At 36.6% G+C, this 23,420-nt stretch overlaps 1 protein-coding gene across 9 annotated transcripts in view; it reads right to left on the reverse strand.

The window, feature by feature from the left end:
- Positions 1-2,705: 2,705 nt before the first annotated feature.
- LOC135087709 (ral guanine nucleotide dissociation stimulator) overlaps positions 2,706-23,420 on the reverse strand; it is a 40,451-nt gene continuing 19,736 nt past the window's right edge. For 4 of the 9 annotated variants that reach the window (XM_063982473.1, XM_063982467.1, XM_063982468.1 and 1 more), the window contains 6 exons: positions 12,780-12,884; positions 8,448-8,599; positions 7,246-7,356; positions 6,617-6,752; positions 5,055-6,477; positions 2,706-4,818 (listed from right to left, as the gene is read on the reverse strand). In XM_063982473.1, the coding sequence (XP_063838543.1) occupies positions 4,688-4,818; positions 5,055-6,477; positions 6,617-6,752; positions 7,246-7,356; positions 8,448-8,599; positions 12,780-12,884 (2,058 nt within the window). In that variant the 3' untranslated portion in view covers positions 2,706-4,687. Of the gene's footprint in view, positions 4,819-5,054; positions 6,478-6,616; positions 6,753-7,245; positions 7,357-8,447; positions 8,600-9,536; positions 9,696-12,779; positions 12,885-15,111; positions 16,162-23,420 lie in introns of those variants that run through there. The other 5 variants (XM_063982471.1, XM_063982470.1, XM_063982472.1 and 2 more) reach the window with 5 other exon arrangements.

The following is a 23,420-nucleotide window of genomic DNA, read 5'->3' on the forward strand; positions in this document are numbered from 1 at the left end:
TTAACATAAATATTTATTTAAGTTTTTATGTTCATTATCATAATATGCCAATTTAAGTTACACTGTGTGACAGTCTTTGACACTAAACAAACTCTTCAGCTTAATAATACCTACCTACAGGGCGTTTTTATAGTTACTCTTGCTGATGAAACAAGAAGGGTTGATTCTACTACTGAAATACAACTACTTTTCTTACAGGACCAATATCAAATTCTCAAAAAAATTCACATCCTCGTGATGGTGATAATTTCTATGGAGAGGTTTTTTTTTATATTCGGTCTCTTGGGATAAGTTATTCCATTTGAGCAGTAGAATTAATCCTTTTTATTCGATCACATATAAAAACAACACAAGTGTTTAGGAAAACTTCTTCTTTGGTATGGTATCACTACGGAGTTATAATGTCGGCAACTCTGTATCACTGACTTGTAACTTTCAAACAGCATGAATAATAAGGGCACCACATTGGTTTTCTTTCTGAAAAAAGGCTTTCAGTTTTAGTACTAACCCTTTAGCACTATTTCATTGAAATAAAAATACAATAAACGCACAGAAGACTGAAATTGAGTCAACTGACGTGACATTTATAATTTGTTGACATTATGACAGTTTGACAAGACTAGGGATTGAAAAAGTTTTAATTGAAAAAGTAAAATGACAATTTATTAAAACGATTCACATGGATATAATCGATTAAAAATATTTATAAAATGTTCTGATACTTGCCTGTAGCGATTATCCAATCCTGGTTTCTACTGAAAAACTACCTCGTGGCAAGATTTTAATAAAATAATAAAATCTTTATCTTCTCTTTCACAATCTATAAAAGTTCATTTGGTCTATTATTATACATGTGCTATGAATGAGGGTTTTCGCGATTGAAAAATCCGCGAGATGGCAATACGTAGACGCGAGGTCCAAATGCTGCATGATTGGTGGATCTCTGTCAATGTCATGTCAAAAATAACCAATCATGCAGCATTTGGACCTCACGTCTACGTATTGCCATCTGGCGGATTTTTCAATCGCGAAAACCCTCATTGGCATACATTATGAGAGACTGGCAACTATACTAGGTTGATATCAGGTGATCCGTCTGCTCATTTGCCTCCTGTCACATAAAAAAAAAATATATATGTTTCTCACACTTCAACTGGCATTGGATTCAACATCGGATTCTGACACTTTTACAGTTATGATACCATGAATATCAGTTTATGGTCCTAATTATTTTTATTTTATTTACGACCTTCGACCAGTTGGACACTTTAGATATCTTCTTGTAATAGTGTCAAACTGTCAATATCTTTTTAGCTTTTAACGCAAATCTAGTCTTCAAAGCAGTTTAATCGATTTATTTTATTTTCAAAATCGATATTTTATTGTCTATGATGGCCGCAGGAACATCACTATACATGGACTCCCAGCAATAAAGTACGGTAATGCCTCGTACAGATTTTATCGGCAAAAATTATGGAACTTGATAGGTTTTAGACCATGCCACGCACCAAAACGTCCGGAAGTTGTAATAGTATTATAGAATAAACGTTAAAAGACTTATTTATTTAATTTTTCAATGCTTAAGTGTCCATTAGAATGAAAGGGTGCTTAATGTATTAAAAAAAATAGAAAATAATTATGATGGGTTAATGTTTTTGGGCGGTTTTTTAGGCGGTTTCTGACAATGTCCTTTCAACCTACATCCTAGTAGTGGTGCCTATATTACCTGCATTTTTAAGGATCAAACGCAAAGTTGATGGATGAATAGGCTTACAGGTACCTATCCTCATCCTAGACTGGTATGACTGCAGTCAAATACCTTTGCCTTATCCTGCATAAAAAATAACCATAACTTTAAAAACTAAACTCCCTAACTCTCCTATGCTCACAATTAGCAACCGTAGGCTGACACAGTATTGGCAGGACCATAGCTCTTTCTCTATGGCTGGTATTACGGTGCGCTACTTTCCTTACCCTTTGCAACCCGATTGTACGGTCTATTCTACTTTGATCACCTGCCTTTGATCACCCAGGTGATCTTCCAGCGACAATTTAGTGTCCTTTGATCACCCACGGATAAGATGAGCTGGGTGATCATCAAAGCCAGGTGATCAAAGTGGAATAGACCGATTGTACGACGAACATATCATATCATATCAAGGTAAGTACTAGGGCATCTTATACAGCTGTAATAGAAACTATTTTATAGCAAAAATGTGTAACGTAGTCTGATGTGCTATCTACTGTAGGTCTCGGTCACTGATAAGATTGCCTCGAGAGGCTATATGGAGTTATAAGCCCCATATAACTCCATATAGCCTCTCAAGCTGTGGAGGTGCGTGATTGTTCCTATGCATAAGCTGAATGGGAGAAAACCGAGAAGACAGTCCTTTCTTCTTAAGGAGGATTGGCTTAAGCCAAGGGCACTCATTTGAAAGGAGCTACGGACAGAACACTGGCCAATGATGACTATAGCCTTTATAAGTAAAATACTTTCTTCATTGCACCATGAACCATATTGGAACTATGAGGTTTCTAGTAGAGGCATTTATTACGGGTATTCGCTAGAGAATTCTCCACACGAAAAAAATTAAGTCCGCTCCTCACTAACGTCATATTACTTACTGTCAAAAGTTTATTGGTTCACTCTTGTTATTATTACACTAAAGTAATAATTTATATTATAAAAATGAAATAATATAATATAAGGGGTATCATTAACGTTTATTACACAGTTATAAACATGTTACGGACGTTGGTGGAAAACTACAAAATTACAAATAATTAGGTACAAAGTATTTACAGACAATAGTTAATGAATGAGTCATGCATCGGGCAGGTAACATACAAATATACATACACAAACAAATAGGTGTACACATTTAAACAGTAAATCCGAACAAATAAGAAATTTCTAATATGTATACTTAAATGATAATAATATGATAATAAATAAATGTTTAACTCAGCCTTAATGCAAAAAGTCCTGCTAATTAGATTAAAAAATATCCAAAATATAAAAAAAAAAACAAATAATATCTAATTATTTCCTTTGAGTAAGTTTTAAATATGATCGATTATTATATTTAATAATACAAAATTAATCAACTTTCTTGGAAAGTACACAATATAAAGTTCATAAATACAAAAATATTTAATAAATTGTTCTAGTACAATAAACTTTGCTATATTTTATTATGACAATTTTAATACAATACACATACAAATAGTCTCATTTCAACATTATTATACCTTTTGCCAATACACAATCCAATTAGAATGAAAAATAAAATATAAACGCCTCGGAAAATTTCGCTGAATAAATTTAATATCAGTTATATAAATTGGCTACCTACTATTGCTTGCAACTAATGAAGATAGGTTTCTTTGCAACTTTCTACTAAACTGAAAAAATGGACGAAAATATTTGTTTTCAGTATTTGTTAGATTATTAATGTTATGATTATACATTAATGAAATTCGGTTTTCCAACATTTTACTAATTTAAAGCTACTATTATATTGTATAAGAGAGACAGCACCTTACTACAAGACATAACAATCTGCCTTTGGCTCAGTATCGTTTTAGTTTTATGAGATTCTTTATATACACAATTTTCTTATATACAAACATGTTGTCACATCTAAGAGTATACATAGGCGACTAAACAACAATGACGGTTTAATGCTATAAGGTGGCATGGTATTACTTTATTATTTACATCAGTTATCAATATAAACACTTCAAAATGCACTATACAAGTACACTATGAACACAGACATTGAACAGTTCTTGCGAATAGTCACAATGAGTATACAAATTCACACAAGGAGTATAATAAATACCAAAGGAACTCGAAAGATTTGTACAAGATCACAGGAATGCTACCCCGGATTGTATTGGGTTTGGCCCTTTTATGTAACTCCAGATATACAGTCGTATCTAACTCAACACTTTTCACACATTTACAATTACCATCAGTTTCTGAGCTCAGTGGCAAAAATTAACAGCTTAATACATCAACATGCATGCATACACAGGCAGAAAAGAAATTTTTCTTTGAAGGCGTTAAAGCTCAGCTGGTGTTGGTGACAGCCAGTCATAAAAATTAACTATGACGTGCTATGACTGACTAAACTTTGACAAGTTGTCACGACATCCACCGAACTCGGAAACTAGAGGTCCCAAATGTATCACGTAGCTACCAATACACACAACAACCTTATTTTCGTTATATTCAGTCAGAGTATATGACTTCCAACCTGCCCATAAAAAGCTTCTGTGTAAAGGGACATTTGGGTTTGTGCGCCTGTGTCTAAAGGTAATCGATGTCGTGATGTTGCACTTAGTTCGGTATAGTTCAAAAACACACAAAAAGACGCGCCTCGATTATCTGATATCCACTGGACGAAGCGATGAGTATAGCAGAAAAGTAGTCCACAAGGTCACTTGATATTATTTTTTATTGTATGTGGCCAGTCAACAGACAAGATCACTTGATGTTATTTTTTATTACATGTGGCCAGTGCAAAGACAATATTACTTGATGTTTTTCTTGATGTTATTTTTTATTACATGTGGCCAGTGCAAAGACAATATTACTTGATGTTTTTCTTTTTTATTCTATGTGGCCAGCTCGATGTTCGAAAGCACTTCACGTGTGCGAAGAACGCCACAAAGCACGCAGTCACGGGCGCTTGCGCGCGCGGCCGTTGGCCACGGGCTCGGGCTGCGGCTTGCGCGGGCGCAGGATGAAGTTCAGGTTGTACGCGGTGTTCACTGCGTAGTACACGTTTGCGTTCGCCGGTAGCACCATTTCTGGAAAAGGTAGAAATTGGTAGTTTATAAATACAGTTGAATAGCTTAGTTACTGGAAATCCAGAACGGGTTCATGTTCAGTCTACTCTTACGTAAGTATTTTTCAGTTTCAGAGTGGATCTACAAATATCTTAGTTACTATTTAATTTCACTCATTTGCGCGCCATCTCGATTATAGATGCTGTAGCAAAGACTATACTATTTTAATCAAAAATTTATTAGCTATTTTTACTAACCTCTATCGGGCAAAACTTGTGCTAAAGTGTATCCATCTGGATCGCCGTCGAGATTAAGTTTCAGCATCGCGTTGCGGATGACCTGCGGCGTGCGCTCGTTGTTGCACAGCATGATGGACTTGTACAGCACCACGCCCTCGGTCTCCACGCAATCTGACTCGTATGTGACGCGGATGATGTAGAAGTCAGGCCCCGTGCGCGTAGCGTGCGCCGGGCTTGCGCCACCCGCTTTCCCGTTGGCCTTCTGCCCGCTGTTGGCGCTCGATAGTGACACATCCAGCGACGGCAGCGACGACGACGATGAGCCGTGCGACAGCCGCGTCGGCGACGTGCGCCGCTCCAAACTATCCCGCTTCCACGCGTTGCCCGCCCCGTCCGTCTCGCAGTAGAACTGAGACGAGTTACTCGAACTCGTGCTGGCTATCGAATCGTTCTTCCTGTGACCTTGATTGTTGTTGTCGTTCATCTTCTTCGGCCGCCTGTCCTTCGGCGGATTAGTCGGCGGCTCGATCTGACACGAGAGCTGGTACGCCTCCCGGTCGTCGAGCACTATCACCGAGTCGAACCATCTGTCGAACATCGGATCGGTCGGCAAATGATACGCGTTGGCGGCGCCCTGCAGCAGTTTTATTTGCGCCAGCACCTCGAATTCTTTTCTTCGTTTGTCGAAATTGATCAGACCATCCGCCACTGTATCGGGTATGGCGGTGTCGATCATCGTGAGATCCGTTAAAAACGTCCCCAGATACGGAATCGTTCCGTGACTCACGCCGGGCGAGCCCCTCTCATGGAGTAACTTCTGAAGCTGTCTATCGTTCTCGCCCACCGTATCGGCAAACTTGGCGGTGCCCTCTCGCATCAACAACTCCCTCTGAGCCCAACGATTGTTGTCTTCGCTAAATATTCGCGCCAACTCATCGTACAGTTCGGCCTTCTCCTTCTGAAGGAGAGCCCACGTTTTCCTGAGTCGGTACACCGGGTTACTCTGTAATCCGGAGATGATCGCTTTGAGCGAGGAAAAGTTTTTGAGGACTCTCAGCTCGCGGGCTATATCGAGCCAGGCGGCTAAGATATCGGCGCGCTCGAGAGGCCTGAGGTTGGGCTCGACGAGGACGGTCGATATGACGCGAAAGGAGACCGCGTTGAACTGGTTGACGGTGGCCAGCACCGTGGCGGCGTCGTGGGACCGGTCCTTGTCGCGGCGGGACCAGACGGCGCCGAGGCACTGGTGCGGCACGAGCTTCTTGAACAGCTCCATGTCCATGCGCGTGAGCTGCTCGGCGAAGTGTCGGTGGGGCACGTGCGGCAGGCGGTAGGCGCTGGTGTGGTGCGCCGCCAGCCGCATGCCGGGCGCCAGGCACACGCTGCCGCCCGCGCCGGACCCGTTGCGTTCTGCACTGAATACTGCTAACTTCTGTAACACCTACAAATAAAATAAATTAAAAATTTTGCAAAATTGCTTCTCCAAAGTGTTAAATAAAAGTAGGTTATTTTAATTTGGGCCATATTGGCCAAGACAAAATAAGAAAGAGTTAAATTAAACTATCATTATTTTTACTGACCTTCGAATGAAGCTCCGATCCTGGCAAATGAAGCTGGGTGAAGGCGAGTAGCTGTTGCAGTGCAGGGTGGTGCGGTGGTTGACGAAAGTCCTCCGGGTAGGTGTCCAGCCACACGTGGAGACATGCCACCAGAGTCCTGGAATGTATATTACACTATGAAATCCCAGTCAGCAGAAATAACGTTAGATCTTTGTTCACAAATCAAAAGATGACAAAATCGCTTTGTCATTATGGATAGATGATTAATAATGTATTGTTAATCAATTGTTATCTCCACATTATTTTAAAGATTAAATGATCAATAACTAAATACCGACCAATCAGATGTCGATGGTATTTGAACATCACTGCAGATTTAGACTACATAGTGACTCCTTGGCAAACTTAGAACACGACGCGCTACACAACATGTTTGCTATGTTGTTGTGTTAATTGTATTGTTATTGTTTGTTCTCTGTAGCTGTGCCTTAAATAAATAAATAAATAAATCAACGATAATATTCTATTTGTATTTCCATTGATTAAAAATAGTCTAGCATGCTATTCTTAAAAGAAGGCTGAATCAATATTTCCAAAAATACTTTCTTCAATACAGATATTTCAAAGGTAAGTTAGTAGGTAATATTTACTTTCTATGTTGTTGTGAGGTGTCGACCGCGGCGGGGACCACGTCCTCGGCAGCCAAGGCTTCATATCGTCGCAGCAAGAGATCCAGCACTCGACTGCATTCCGCAAATGAACTGCAATTGAATAGACCAGTCGTTAGATTAATTAAAGGGAATATTATTTATGTAGTGGTAAAACAATCAGGAGCGACCTCGCATTGACCAAAGGGTCAATTAGGAGTTAGAGGCCATCAATATGCGGAGTTGTGGGATCGAGTCAAGGGTAAGGTTGCGTATCTATGAAGGTTATGTAGCATAGCTGAGCGGTTAGCTATGATAAAGTTCGTCACTGTAATGACTGTATGCTTTATTACAAATACAGATATAGGCAGATAAGTGCTCGCAATCAAACTCGATGTTAAGTTTAGTAATTACAGTTTAGGATGTATTTATACTCGTATAGCACAGAGTAGGTACCTACTTTACCGCTAAGTGCTTATTCACTCTGATAGCCTTGTTAGATTAATGGAAAACCTAAATCAGCATTCATTGACATACAATAAGCGCTCAATGAAGTACTTATTTCATTCCATATTAAAAATACACGATACTTCTACAAGGTTTAGGATCTTTGGTTATAGAAGGAAAATTATACCTATTTAGTAATTTTACTCATCGTTTTGTCGTAAATATGCCAGAATTAGTGGTTTGACCAATCCTAAAGTAGATTCTTTTTTGTTTTATTTGTTTAGCTCCTCAACGCCAAATGTACCTGAAAGTTAGTCCTCTAACGACAACCACGGGAAGTGTGGCGGTGGTCCTATCCTAATCTCTACGGTGCCCACCTTCACAAAGCGCTCGCGCTCCGTCTCCCACTCAAGGTGTATTTTGTATAGATGTATAATGTACCTGTATGTGGCGAGGAACACATTGACGTAGGTGGACTCGAGCTCGCCATCGTCGGTGGCGAGCGTCTCCACCAGCCGCTCTACGGTGCCCACCTTACGAAGCGCATGCGTACTCTCTCTCACTCAAGGTGCGATATACTTATAGTATAGTATAGTGTACCGGTATGTGGCGAGGAACACGTTGACTTAGGTGGACTCGAGCTCGCCGTCGTCGGTGGCGAGCGCCTCCACCAGCCGCTCTACGGTGCCCACCTTACGAAGCGCTTGCGTACTCTCTCTCACTCAAGATGCGATATACTTATAGTATAGTATGTGTACCGGTATGTGGCGAGGAACACGTTGACGTAGGTGGACTCGAGCTCGCCGTCGTCGGTGGCGAGCGCCTCCACCAGCCGCTCTACGGTGCCCGCCTTCACGAAGCGCACGCGCACCGTCTCCCACTCGAGGTGCGATATTTCGTCGTCTGATTCCTGTAACATAAGTAATATCATCATCATCAACAGGTCATTTAGTCTCTACTGCAGGAAAACACCCATGTCCAATTTACCAGGGGCAAGGAGGGATTGATAAGTAGATTCTGTGTTATACATATACAAAAATATTATAAATCAATCACCGTACTGTACTGTACTGTACTCGTAAGTGATCACTTGCTTGCGATATAGTTGCCTAAATTGTGCCTTTTTTGTCTGTTTCGTGTGGTGTGTAATAAAGACTAAGTATACCTATAAAGATAGAGACAAACTCGTAGCATCACGTTTCTCCGAACCCAAGAAAACTAATTAGCTCACACGTGCAACAAGTAAGTAATAATGACATATCAACTCACTAGTCGCCCTTTCTACCATACCATCCGGCTCAGGGTAAATTGTTGAATTTATTTTGATGGTTTGATCGATATGTCTTTCGACAAATAGCTACCTACTCGTGCGTACGTAATACCTTAGTAATACATGCTGTTATTTTCCAAACACTTTAATTTATTCATCTCTTAAGTCAAAGTATATTTAAAGCGTTCACCCTTAATAATGGCATAGAAGGATAAAGAGCACAATCCAAAGATTCTAAATTCTACGGAATAAATAAATTATTCATAAGCTCAAATTTTGCCTTTCAAATAAAGGATTTAACCCCTATTATAGTCTACTAAACCTGCATATAATTTACATAAAAAGTGTTATAACGTTGTTCTTCAGCAAGCATCAATAACTCAGTTGTTTTGTTGGCAAACCAATCCAAAGCCACATTTATTTATAGTTAGTAATATACTTATTTAAATCATTACTTTGATTCTATCAGTAAGATACTAAACGCTTTACTTAAATTACAATATCTATATCAATTAAATGCGTTTGTTGTTTTTTACTTAATTTATTGAATGTCTAGAATATTTTAATAGTCACTTACATTTTGTTGTTGTTGCATTGCAAAATAGAAAATTTTATTCCACAGAACATTAGTCATTATCCACACGAACGCATCGTACTCTCACATCACATTACTCTTTTTGTAAACAATATTGAACATTGTACATAATCGTATCTCTACTACGCCCAGTTGTAATTTAGTTTCACAAATGACCAGTGACCATGACGCACATGAAACAGTTTAACTATTGTATAAATTGTATTACTCATAAATGCGAAATGTTATCAGTACGAAAATAATTCAACCGCCACCAAGCATTCTGATTCTGGGAATTACTTAAACTTGCGCAAATAATAATATAAAAAACACAATGAAGTTATTATAGTTGCTTTTAATATTCGATTACTCATTATAGAAAAATAATAAATAAAGAACTACATGTTTACTGTATAAAGTCAAATTAAAATTATTGCTAAACTGTTTAAGTTACATTGTGTGTTATTACGTTTTAATGGCGTAAGTAAATAAGATTTTTAAGATTCTTCAAACAATTATTCAAAAGATTCAAGTCTATTCAAGAGATAATAACATAATGCTCCTTTTTACATGCGTACGTAATTACTAATTACGTACTTATGTATTTCGTACATAAATAACTTGGAAAATCACATCTAAAATGTAACAAAAATAACATTGGGGTAATTATTTTTATATTCTTGCTAATTGATTACTGATGATGACTGATTCCTCTAACAAGGTAGACGATCACAGTCATTTGCAACCAGTATATCGAAGTAGCATTACATGAAAAATATGTGTTATGCACGTAAAGAAAATAATTTAAGTTAGTAGCTTATAGATGTAGGTATTTTTATCGTGAAAAATGTTAGTCAACAAAAATCTTACATTACAGTCAGGCGCATGACGACACGGTTCATAATAAACCTTTGTACAGCTTTGTTAGCGGTTTGTGTTATCATGACATGCAAATCAGACTATGTCGTACTTCACAGGCAATAAAGCAGGAAAAAACAGAAATATGTAGAGCGTACGAATTACGAAAGACCAGCAAAATTTGTAATGTATTTAACTATACAATATACTTAATGCTAAATTGAAAGTTTCATAATTTAGTTATTCTTTAGATACTTGGCCTTTTACAATATATTTAACTTTATATATGGCACAATTTGAATATTTTATATTATTACTTAGGTACTGATTGTAAGCTAAACTCTATCCATTTTTTTGTCATACAAAATAAAAACATACATAGGTACGTACGTATTTATTTGTGTAGGTAGCTCGTTTGTAAATAACTTCATATTAATACTTAAAACCTCCCCAACCCGTCTGACCAGCGTGGGGAGTGTAGGCCAAATCCTCCATTTGCTGGTAAATTAGAGAGGGTCGTGCTCTTGCAGTGGAGACTAAATGACCGATGATGATGAATACTTAAAATCAATTGATGATATCACAATGTTGATCGTCGTTTCCCATTATAATGAAAAATCTAAGTTGAAATATGAAGCTATTACTTTATAGTCCATTACAATACAATCATTCCGTAGATGACTAATACCTATTTCATACATATTATTACGATCATAAAAGTGTTAATTACACATATGATATATTATATTTAATGAATTGTTGCTTAAAAAGTCGGTTAAAATAGTTACCAACCTACTGGTGATTGAAAAAAGTCAAGTATCGTATATTACTTAAAATAACTGTGCACATATGAAAATAGGTGAAACTAGACCTATATTTATCGACAAAAAAGGTCAAATAAAATCTGAGTTTTTTTTTAATTTTTCATATAATTTTTTTATCTTTCAATTTCTTATTGTAAAGAAAACGTAATAACTTTTAAACTAAGAGGTATATCCTGATAAAATAAAAACAGTAATAATGCTAAATAACAGGCAATACTAAAAAATACATAAAATGCCCAGAAAACTTTATCAAGACTCACACTGTATAATAAAACGATAAGTTGTACAGTATATAATACTCGACGCCTTTTCAATTACATTTACTATCACATAACAAAACTAACGAATCAAATCAGCTACCGGCAAAAAAACACTGTTTGAATAATGATTTATGTAACACAACAATGAAGTTCCTTACGGCGATACAATGACGATTTAATTGGTATGTTGTCACATATTTATCAAAACAAGTGCGCAAGTGAAATAAATAACATAATTGAGTAGTTAGATTCATTTAATTAGGTATTAACGTAGATCTGACGCAGGTAATGAAACAATGCATTTGTAGCATGGTGGTTATAAATCGGTGTAATCAGGAACGTTAATAACACGCGACATGCAACGTCTCCATGGCTTGCAATAATTCCCTCAAGCACAGAATACGTTATTTAGTAGCTGCCGCAAACTAAATACGTAACATATTATACAATAATTCACAAAATGTAGAGACACTATTTATTGCATGACAAAATATTTTATAATAAAAACACGTTACCTATTGTAGTTTAATATATTTTGGCGTTAGATACATTCTATCGAACTCTTTTTGATTCCTGTAATGAATTAATGAGGACAGCTGAAAAATATATGTCCGTTAATATCTACTGCCTATAATACTGGCTTTCAGTTTCAGTAATGTATATTTCACAAGCGTAGCGTCTAAAAAACCAAAACGATCCTATTATACAAGTCTTCGTAAGTCATATTGTAACAACAAATGCCCAGTTTAACTTGCTTTAAGAAATTACGATTACATTACCTACTTGAACATGAAAAGTTTTCATAAAATTATATCTGAAAATGCATGAAATTGCAATATTAACCCCACTGGTCCGAAAGGGAAAATGATATAAGTGATGCTTTCTCTAGCAGAACTGCGGGACGTACCTACTCACTAAAATCTAATGGTGTCCTTCAAAGCATCTGAACTACGATTTAGTGTCCAAGACCTATTATTTCGCAGCATGCCTAGTTGAATGATTATTTATTTAGTAATTCGTCGGCCGTTTGATGTAGTGGTTCAAAAACGGACTACTATGCCGAGAGGTCCCGGGTTCGATTCCCGGCCGGGCAGAAATTGAAGTGATGAATTTTAATTTCTGCGACGGGTCTGGGTGTTACTATGTATAATATGTTTATGTATGTATTTAAAAAAAAGTATAATTATGTAGTATATCCGTTAAGGTAGCACCCATGACACAAGCATATTAATTGCTTACTTTGGGACTGGATAGCGCTGTGTGAAATTGTCAAAAGATATTTATTTATTTATAGTAATACTCACACTAGATGCGCTCCTTGTAGGCCGGTGGTAGCGGACCTTCTTCAGGTAGACGGTGTAGACGGCTCCGTCCACGCGCTCCTCGCCCCACAACCGCCATGTCGGCTGCTGGAACACACCACCACCAGGTCAACACAACTGTCCAATAGTCAACAACACGTAGGTACAGTCGGGAAAACATAATTATAGTTCTTGCAACTCACTAAGGCCAGTGAGCTTTACTTGTGTGTGTACGTCTACAAGCACATAACGATAGTGTAATGTAATGTCTATCAAAACTTTTGAAAAACAAACAGTAACAAGCCACCACACATGTAAAGCTTACTCGCTTTCGTGAATTGCAACAACTATAATATTTATTAATAATAGCGGTTGTATTAGGTACCTATAGCACATCACACACAGTGAGGATATGCACATAGCTACCAATAAATCCCAACTAATATTATAAATGCGAAAGTAACTCTGTCTGTCTGTCTGTCTGTCTGTCTGTCTGTCTGTCTGTCTGTCTGTCTGTCTGTCTGTTACGCTTTCCCGCTTAAACCTCGCAACCGATTTTGATGAAATTTGGCATAGAGATAGTTTGAGTCCCGGGAAAGAACATAGGATAGTTTTTATACCGGTTTTTGAAACAGGGACGCGCGCGATAAAGTTTTTCTGTGACAGACAAAATTCCACGCGGGCGAAGCCGCGGGCGGAAAGCTAGTTAATAGATATGTGTATAATAGAGGTACATGAGTAAATATCAGATAGTTATTCCTCATCTAGATAGATAATAATTCATTTCTTTACGTTATTTATTTATTTAATGATAACACCGTTCATTTAATTAAGTAATAAATATCAATTATACTTTAAATGTTTGATCGTTACCCTGAAAACGTAATTTATTATGATTGAATTGACCTAGATGTGACGTCATAAGATCTTATCAATATCTCCTTTGAAACATCTAATAAAAATAATTACATTAATTAGTTGTGCCAAACCAATTAATTCTATTTTCAGCCCCTTTGGGCTGACGCAAGATTTGGCGAAGGGAACATAAATCTATATTTAATTATTCTTGAAAATCTACTTGTATATGTATATTTATTAATGTCTAAGTTATACAGGGTGGAATTTTGTAATGTCACCTGGAGGGAAAGTACTCTTAATATTATAGATAGAACAATTTACTCAAAAAAAACATTCTTTTATTTTTGAAAAGAAAAAGAACTGCATTCAAAGATTTCCGATTTTTTTTCGAAAATTCACCACCATACCATAAAATTTTCTGTAAATAATTAAAATAATTTAAAGATTTCATGGTTTTCCTTTCATTTAATTTATTAAGTTTGTTAAACAGATTTCATCCTTATACTTAACCCTATCGATCGATGCAATAAAAATACAGGGTGTAATTTTTAACAGATTTTAGTTGGTTCGATTCTCGGGTGTGGCAAGCAAATTTTTGGAAATCTTTGAATGCAGTGCTATTTCTTTTCAAAAATAAAGGAATGTTTTCTTTGAGTAAAATTTTCTATCTACAATATTAAGAGTACTTTCCCTCCAGGTGGCATTTCAAAATTCCACCCTGTATAAGAAAAATTATATAAGACTTGATAATGCTAATTTTCCACATCTTGATTGACATAGACATGACATGATTTTCCACATCTAACATAGTAATTTATGTTGTAGTAGAGACGCATGATCGATTAGGTGTCAAAAATCAAAATCAAAATCAAAAATATTTATTCAGTTTAGACCACAAGTGGCACTTATGAACGTCAATCTAAGAGTAGCAAGTTACATTTTACTTGTAAACCTTATTTGATTTTATTATTGGTATAGGGATAGAATTATATTAGACTACTTTTTGTCACAACAAAATTGAAGAACTTATAGGGTATGGATAGAGCTCCGTATTTCTCAAGTTACGGATAAGAAAATTCATATGCCTTTGGTAAATAATAAATTTGGTGTTTCAGCATTTTCAATATGATGGGAATACGAACTTTCTAAGAACATACCTATTCGTAAATTGATATGAAATATGGTCCAAGAAATGTTTGTTTTTATTTACTTGCCTAGTCATAAGCCATTTTAAATTGAATGAAAAACCTATTAAACAAAACGATTAATGATATCAGCTACTATGAGTAATTAATTTTGATTGAGTCATTAACCTGAATTTTATCAAGTGATTACTAAAATCAGCTGTTTTTGATAGAACAGATACACTGAGGCCGGGTTACATCACTGTTACGATAACATTGTCTGCTGATAACGCTGACTCGCTTAGTTGTTGTTAGACACGTCGCGTCGCAGTCTCAATGCGAGCTGCACTTACGTAATCATCATCAACGTTATCGCCGAAGAGCACCGGCTCGGCCTTACTGACGCTGCAGATCCTCCACATGGCCCATGTCGACGTCACGAGCGACGTCAGCTCAGCTGAGCGGCATCATGCGCCCGCGCACTTTCACTGCCGGCCGCACCGCACCGCGCACACCAGAACATGCAAATCCAATGATTTTGTAATAGGCTATTTGACTTGATTCTAAAAACCACCCTAGATTACTCTGCTTCTCGTGTTTATTCTTCTCCCGCCAAGAGTTGTTTTTGATTAAGATATCCAATCGAAAATTCACTGTCTATATGGAGGCAAAACTCTATCTTGAGCAATATAGCCTCATGCTGGCATATGATGAAAAAAATGGCATTAGAACACAAATGTTAAAGCTTATGAAATTCTGGTAGCTTTAGCTAATTTAGAGCTTTTACAATAGGTAAATTTATCTAAAAGAGTGCACTAAACAAAACTGTTGTTTATTTTCATCAGTTTTCTTTTTATTTACATTAATGAAATGCCCTAAAAGAACTCATATTTTAAGTAAATGTCTGTTCTTACATTGTTTGTAAGTTGTCAAATAGCCTATTGAATCAATCAACGGCGAGAGGATTGCGAGTATGCAAGCCGGCCGGACGTGCGTGACGCGGAGAAATCGCGCGCTCGGACACTGGCACACTTGCGGTAGTATCCGGCTCAAACGACTCCTCCGACGATTAACCGACTCGCTGACAGACAGAAAAAGACATCGCGCCAAATCACTCCTATCTCACTACGATTCACTACTATTTGCAAACGATTAGCGATTTCTAGCATCAATTAACCGTGGTCAATTAACCTCCGCGCTATCGATAGTCACCTTTTCACTTGTTATGAAACTGAATTTTGCATACTACATGAATAAACTAACGATCAATTCACTATCACAACTTTTACAGCAACGCAAACGCCGTTACCGTTCACCTCCGAATGTTATTTTCTGATTGCTGTTTGTAATAGCATGGGAAAATGTTAGTGTTATTTAGATGCGCTGATGCAGCGGCGCGGACGCAGCTCGACTGCTCTCTCGCGGAGAGATCGCGTGAAAAACTCCGATAAAGCACGTCAATGACGGCTCGGTGTGCACGGCCATTGTGGAGCGCAGGTGTAACTTCATACGTGGGACACTATTTAAGTTGTGAGCCTAACTATGAAAACAAAGTAGTTTATTATAAAAATGGTATTGATTGCGTTTATTGGTATTGTCTTTCATGATTTATGTACTTTTTAATGTGTCCAAAACACTTTTCATAGCATTTTTTCCACTCAGCTTGAGGCACCTCCAAAGCATGGTTTTTGACCGCACCGAAAGTTGCTTCTGGCTACATAAATCGATGTTCACGCATTTAATTTTAATACATGGGTACCAAAAGAAGTGTTTAGATTCCAAGCAAGAATTTTGTAGCGTTGGACCTGTTTATTTCATATTTTGAGTGTTCAAATAGTCAGTTGTTTGACGAGACGTGTAAATGCTCACATTTTCGTCACTAATGGCGATTCGACTATGCTGGTCAGTTTCCCTTATTAAACTGAAGACTTTTGGAAAAAAAGTGACTGTTTACTATTAAGAATTAACCATTCTAAATTTCTCTAGTGATGTTTCTGTCATATAATCGGATATTTCGGTAAAAAAAAGCGACCGTAAGTTTCAAAGTGTTCCGAGCGCATGGGACTTTTGTTGGAATTGGTTCATCTTAAAACACCTCCATAGTCGATAGCTGTTTATTTTCAGGATCATTATGCATAGATCCTTAATTCGTCAACTGTCACAATTTTAAAAACGGCTTTTAAAGCTTTTTAAACGTATTTATCAAACATTTCCAAGGACTAAACGACACAAGCGTCCTATTGAGCGTTTGAAAAATTTTGTGACATCCAGCGAGAAAAAAACGTATTAACCATAATATGGTCATACAATATTTTATTACTGCTAGTGGAATTAATGCCTAGGATTATCTCAATCCTACGATATATCACATGACGAGGTTTCTCTTCCATTTTTCTGACAACATCAATGTTTTCCGCCACTATTAGTCATTTTGGACGACTTTCGCAAAGTTCACTGGTGAGCCTATGACATACAATATTATACTTCTTAAACTAGCGTTTTACAATGGTAAAGGACAGATCTTTATCACCAAAAGTGAAATTTAGCTGACCGCTTCAGTTTTGTATTGATTAACCACGTCGAAAGTCATAATAAATCTTCGCCCGAAAATTTTCGCAAGTCAATTCCATGTTTTTGTAGTCAAGATAATTTTCAATTCAATGTTAATAATACAAAACGTGCTCAAATGATAAAAAGTTTTGAATAAAGTTGTAGTCAAAAATGTCAAACTTTTCATTAAAAGTATCAGATGTCGTCTAACAACACGTTATGTTGTCGAGGCTCACAACTTAAATAGTGCCCTAGTAACACCACACGTGACTGTGTGCGTGGGCCGTGTAATGAGCTTATTTAGAAGCAAATATTTATACACATAAATATAATCCGAAACAATAATTCACATTTCGTTAACTAATTCGTGAAATCACTAATCAGGAGACAGCAAAACAAACAACATCTCTGCTGCTGATGTGACCAGATACCATGAAAATAAAGCTTCGATCCGAATTTGAAGTAGTCATGGCTCACTTCAGCAGTTCTAAATGCTCTAAATACGCCTGTAAATACTAAATTGTTACAAATGTTGTCGGCATGTGTTCCAATTCCAAATTACGGTCATTTGTTCCCGGAGGAGCCTAATATACATAATGAAATGCGTTTTCCGCTCCCACCACTCGGAGGAAATTAATACTTAGCTGGTGTTTACTGAATCGACTTCATGAAAATGATAATTTGAACTTGTCGAATTTCATCATTAAGGTGAAAATGCATTTTTTAACTAAATACAATATTTTATTACCTACACCTACATAAATATGTATGTAAGTATATTGCATACCTAAAGCAAAGAAAGTAGAGCAATACTTGATAGGAAATAAAATAAAAATATATTATTGAAACGTACTATTGTTTTATTATAGCTTACGGTGTGTTTGTAAGCATATTAAGTAATTTTCCATCAGTGTCTTTATTTTAATGCAGAAGATGTAACAGAAGTATCAAGGTACAAATTAAAAGACGTACGGTGTAGCACATTAAGTAACATGCGCCCGCGCACGCAATGGAGCGATTAATGCAGCTGTCCGCTTGACTACAACTGACAGCTGGAATGATTGAGGTGGCGAACTGAAACCCTTTAGTAACCCAATATTTTATAAAAACTTATAACTTCATAATATTATAAACACAAGTAAGGATGGATAAAATATATATTTTCATTGAGATGTCTACAATCAGATTAATTTTATAGCGTAGGTGTGTAATGATTAGAAAAAATCCTACTAGCATGGAAAGTGTAGACTAGACTAAATATTAAGTACCTACTACACTCTCAAGTGTAGCTTTCTAATCTGAAATTATTTTCAGAAATTAAAAATCCTAACTCCTCGCCGTACAAAGCTTTAACTTTCTATGTAGTTTAAATAATTGAAATCGTGTAAAACCCAACTGTTTACTTTTTATCCAGATGAAATCGGGTTCGCGATTGCCGACCCGAGGGAAGCATAAATAATGCCAGCCTGGCTACATGCGTGAAATACAAGTCCAACAATCGTATTAACGTTGTAAAAAGGAAAATACTAGGGTATTCTGAAATTAAACGTTTTGCACCGCGCGCGAGCTGAATTTGGAAACCCAGCTCAATTAAAGTGCTTTTTATAAAATGAAAAGAAGCTACTTAGAAGTGTGATACATCCATTTTACAGTTTACAGGTTTACTAAGCAGACGCTGGTTGCTGAAACGATTTTGCGTGTGTTGTAAAATTATGTATGATAGACTTCACTAAATATCGTACAATGTATTAAGAGCGCATATCCCAATATACTCGAAAATATCCTACTGACAAACTTAAACAAGAGATTTGTTGCGTTTGACAAAGAGAAATCTAAACTCCACAAATCTACCTACCCGTAATATCACAGTCCATCAACTGACAATACGGGTTACGTGCTATGCAATGGCAGTCATTCATTATTCATTAAACTGATTTGCTAAACTTTTACATTATGTATGAGTGTTACTCTATTATTTGATATCAAGTTATTTATGAAATTTCAATTTAAAGCGATGGCCACCATGTACACAACCTGATATTTTCTATTGTATTAAATTGGTCATACATATTATGATAGGTACTTACGACCTATGTATTTGAATCTTTTAACTGTAAATAATTTCAAAATGATCGGTGAGGCCTATTAAAATTACGAAATACGTTAAACGAATGTGCAAACTAATAGCGTATTAGCGTTTATTTTGCAGTTAGCATCAACTTTAATAATTTAACGATTATTTGGTAAGTACGATTGTACGTTAAACAATTGTATGTTAAACTAAGTAAGTTACACAACATCTCTTCAATATTTAAACGACGCTACAATGGTAGAGTACGGTAGAAACTGCGACGAATGTTGGCTGACCAAACCAACCTACTAAAACAAAGCAAACCCAGCCACTCGGGAAATAAATGAAGTCAGCCAGTTCTTTGAACTCTATTCAATTCTGTACAACGACTTTTTAGGCGCCTCCTAGTCTACTTCAAACATTCATACAAAAGCTCCAGCCCCACTTAGGAAGCCATTGAGGTATTTTTACAGACAAAAGAGGTGGGTACATTACAATTATTAGGTATTCCTTTTATATTATTTCATACAGGGTATTAATAAAAACATAAACAGCTCTAACAACTAATACTGTTTTTTAAAATGCTATTTTGGGTCTTCATCACACATTGTATTCCATATTTTTCCATAAGTGTGAAGCATTTCCTTTGTTATGTATCTTATCTACGACTATAGGTACTATACTTAGCACCTAAAATTGTATTAAATAAAAGTTTAACCTTCTATTTCATTTTAGAACACGCATTGAATTCAGCAAGCAATACCTACGGACCCATCTCATCATTTATCAATCTTTAAATTACCTCCTAACTACGTCCTGTTACAACCAGACCGTTGTTTTGTTCTGAATTGTTGAACCGAGACCAATCAATGTGTCTATTACAAACAACGAGGAGCCTTTCCCTTGAACCTATTGAGAAGCACTTATCAAATCAATTCTTGATGGAACGTTCCAGAATCGATGGACAACAAACAACAGTAGTGCTCTACACAGTAGAGCTGCACGTCGTTAACAGTCACACAAACATTGTCATTCTGAATCGTAAACTATTATTATGTAGAATTGTAGAGTTATTTGTTACAAAGTCTGTAATAATAATATGCGCTGATATTTTAATTAGACAAACAGTATTTCCCAACGCGCAATAACTTTAAAAATCTGTCCCAGTTCCCAGATAATGTAAACCTTACAAACGCACCCCTCCCAACGAAATCGTATTTTCTAAATGAAGGTTCTAAATACATTATCTTCCGTAATGAGATAGAATTGAGAAGCTATTTCGGTTACCCGACTTTATACAAGAAAATTACCTAGTACATAAGAAAATTATCTATTATACTTAGTATATGAACTAATCTAAGCGGAGCTATGGAAAATTTGCTTACGGCAAGGTACAGTATCGATTGAGGCTTGCACCGGCGGCCTGGCGCTAAAAATAGCCACGTCAGTGCGGGCTGTCCCCGCTCCAGCGGCTCTCATACGTAATTGGATGGGATTTGACGAGTATAAAATTAAAATGTTGGTTGTTATCAAATTAGAATATTGTGTCATGAATTAACCTACCTGACTCTAGATAAGTTGTGAGACAGTAATGCATCAAATTGTAGGTATTATTGCAACATTATGAAGATAAGTAATCAAAGGACAATGTTCGTTCTCCATACATTGTTCGCCGTTAGATCAACAGTGCCGAAAAAATACTTTCTAGGTTCTAAATGACACAAATCTTTATGTAAGAACAATTATTCCTGGCGGACCAATTCTATAATCTTATTGATAGCAATATTGTTATCATAACCTCTTACTTACTAGTATTGTATTATATTATTTTATGCACATCGATTTGGGAGATGTTCTGTATTGTAGTTGTCGCAGCCAAATTGTATTATAATATTGGACGGGTTTTGGAAATAGCTCGGCGTTCCACTTTTATGATTTACTTACTTACATTTTGCACGTAAATAAATAACATGAATCCTATGTTTACTTTCCACTCTTGACATTTAACACGTGACTTACCAAACTAACTATCTCCATGGTTACCGTCTTAGTCTATGCATGACTAGGGATTGAACAACTTTTAATTGAATATTATTAACAATTCTCGATAATTATTATCGATTGAAAAATATTCGGTATTTGAATCGAAAGATATATTCAATTTTATCAATATCAAAATATTCAATTTTAATAATAAAATAAATATTATTTACTACCACCTATGAAATGTTTTGAACATTGCCTGGAGCGCTCCCCCAATCCTGGGTTTTCCCTTTCCAAGCTGAGAGGACATCTTTTTGGTTCTATCGATACATTATAAAGGTACTTAATATTTGAAATGTATTACCAATTATTGTTATAAGCATTTTGAGCGAATAAAACTTCCAATTCTATTAGAACTTTAGACATTTCTCTCACTTTAAGCGGCATTGGATTTTTCATCGGATTTTGAAACTGTTACAGATATATTAAAGATGATCCCATATTGTTGTCATTGTCTATATCAGTGTTATGATCACAATTCTTTTTATTTTATTCATAACCTTCGACCAGTTGGACACATTAGATAGCTTCTTGTAGTATCGTGCAATATATTTTTAACTTTTAATTAAAATCTAGTCATACTGTAGCAATATGGACGATTTATTTTATTTACAAGATCGGTATCTTATTGTCTATGATGACCGCAGTCAACATCACTATTACATGGATTCCTAACAATGAAGTACGGCATTGCCTTGTGCCGATTTTACATAGATTTTATCGACACAAATTATGGAACTTCATAGGATATGGAGCAGGCCACGCCCTAAAATGTCCGGATGTCGTCATAGTATTATGGAATACATATAAAAGACTTTTATTATTTCATTTTCTAATCCTCAAGTGTCCGTTACAATCTAATTAATATTTAAGTATTCAAAAAGTAAGAGATTAATTTTGATACTTTACTGCTGTGCCCAGGAATCTAAGGCGGTTTCTGACAATGTCCTTTTATTTAAAAAACGCGAAGTCGTTGTCGATCAATGTCGTGACATAAAAGTCAAGTAAAAAAATATGCCTTTTGCATGACAATGGCAAATAATACTTACTCGTGGGTACAATGAGAAAGTTGATTTGGTTCTTTACTATTTTCTCCTTGATACAATTGCTATAGGTAGTTAGTCTGACAAGACATTTACATACTAAAAAACCAAGTCGTTATTATACGAGTTTATTTTAAGACTTCATTTTGCTGGTGAAAAAATTGCAAAATCATACTAAATAATCATGTTCATATCTACACTATTGCCCTACACGTTCAACAGCTTTACATAGACCACACTACTCCCACAACCCCCTACCTACGAGTAAGTATCGGAAAGAGCACTTACAGTGATTTACATTCACATTCCCGAGAGCACCTTTATATTGAAAAGACCATGCCGCATCAACGTATAACCTCCGCTTTTCAGCACATTTTATTATTCTTTATCCAAGTAGAGTCAATATTTACCTACTATCTAACATCAATATTCTCATGATATACTTATTGCGATCTATATGGCATTACAATGGGTAATAAAAAATAATTACAAGTTTAACGGTTCTGCCGATAAAAGTAATTTGTGTCTTGAGTATTCGTTATTAATACGTTAGCAATAACTTTTATTTTTCAACTTGGGCAGTTGTCCCGAACTGAAGCGCTCGTCTAGACGCACTGAACGTAACAGTTGTTGCGCAATCGCACACGGAATTGCGTTACAATTGTGAAAACAAGCGTCGCGTTGTCCAAAGCATTAGAAAACGTTCGACGAAGGTCTGAGGGCAACGCGCGAGCCACCGCCAGCCGTGACGGATGCGCTCCGCCGCCGGCGCGCCCTCCCCACGCGATGATACCCGGAACCATCACCACTACCCATTGGGCAAGACGGCGCCGTGGTCACAAGCAACGGTAACACAGGTAGCATGAGGCCTACATAAAGTCGCAAGCCGCTAGAAGGTACACGGTGTAGATGTCATAGTCAAAGGTCGATATGCAGTCTCTTCGCGGAATGACTG

This window comes from Ostrinia nubilalis, chromosome 3 (assembly GCF_963855985.1).
Source record: "Ostrinia nubilalis chromosome 3, ilOstNubi1.1, whole genome shotgun sequence".
Lineage (NCBI taxonomy): Eukaryota > Metazoa > Arthropoda > Insecta > Lepidoptera > Crambidae > Ostrinia > Ostrinia nubilalis.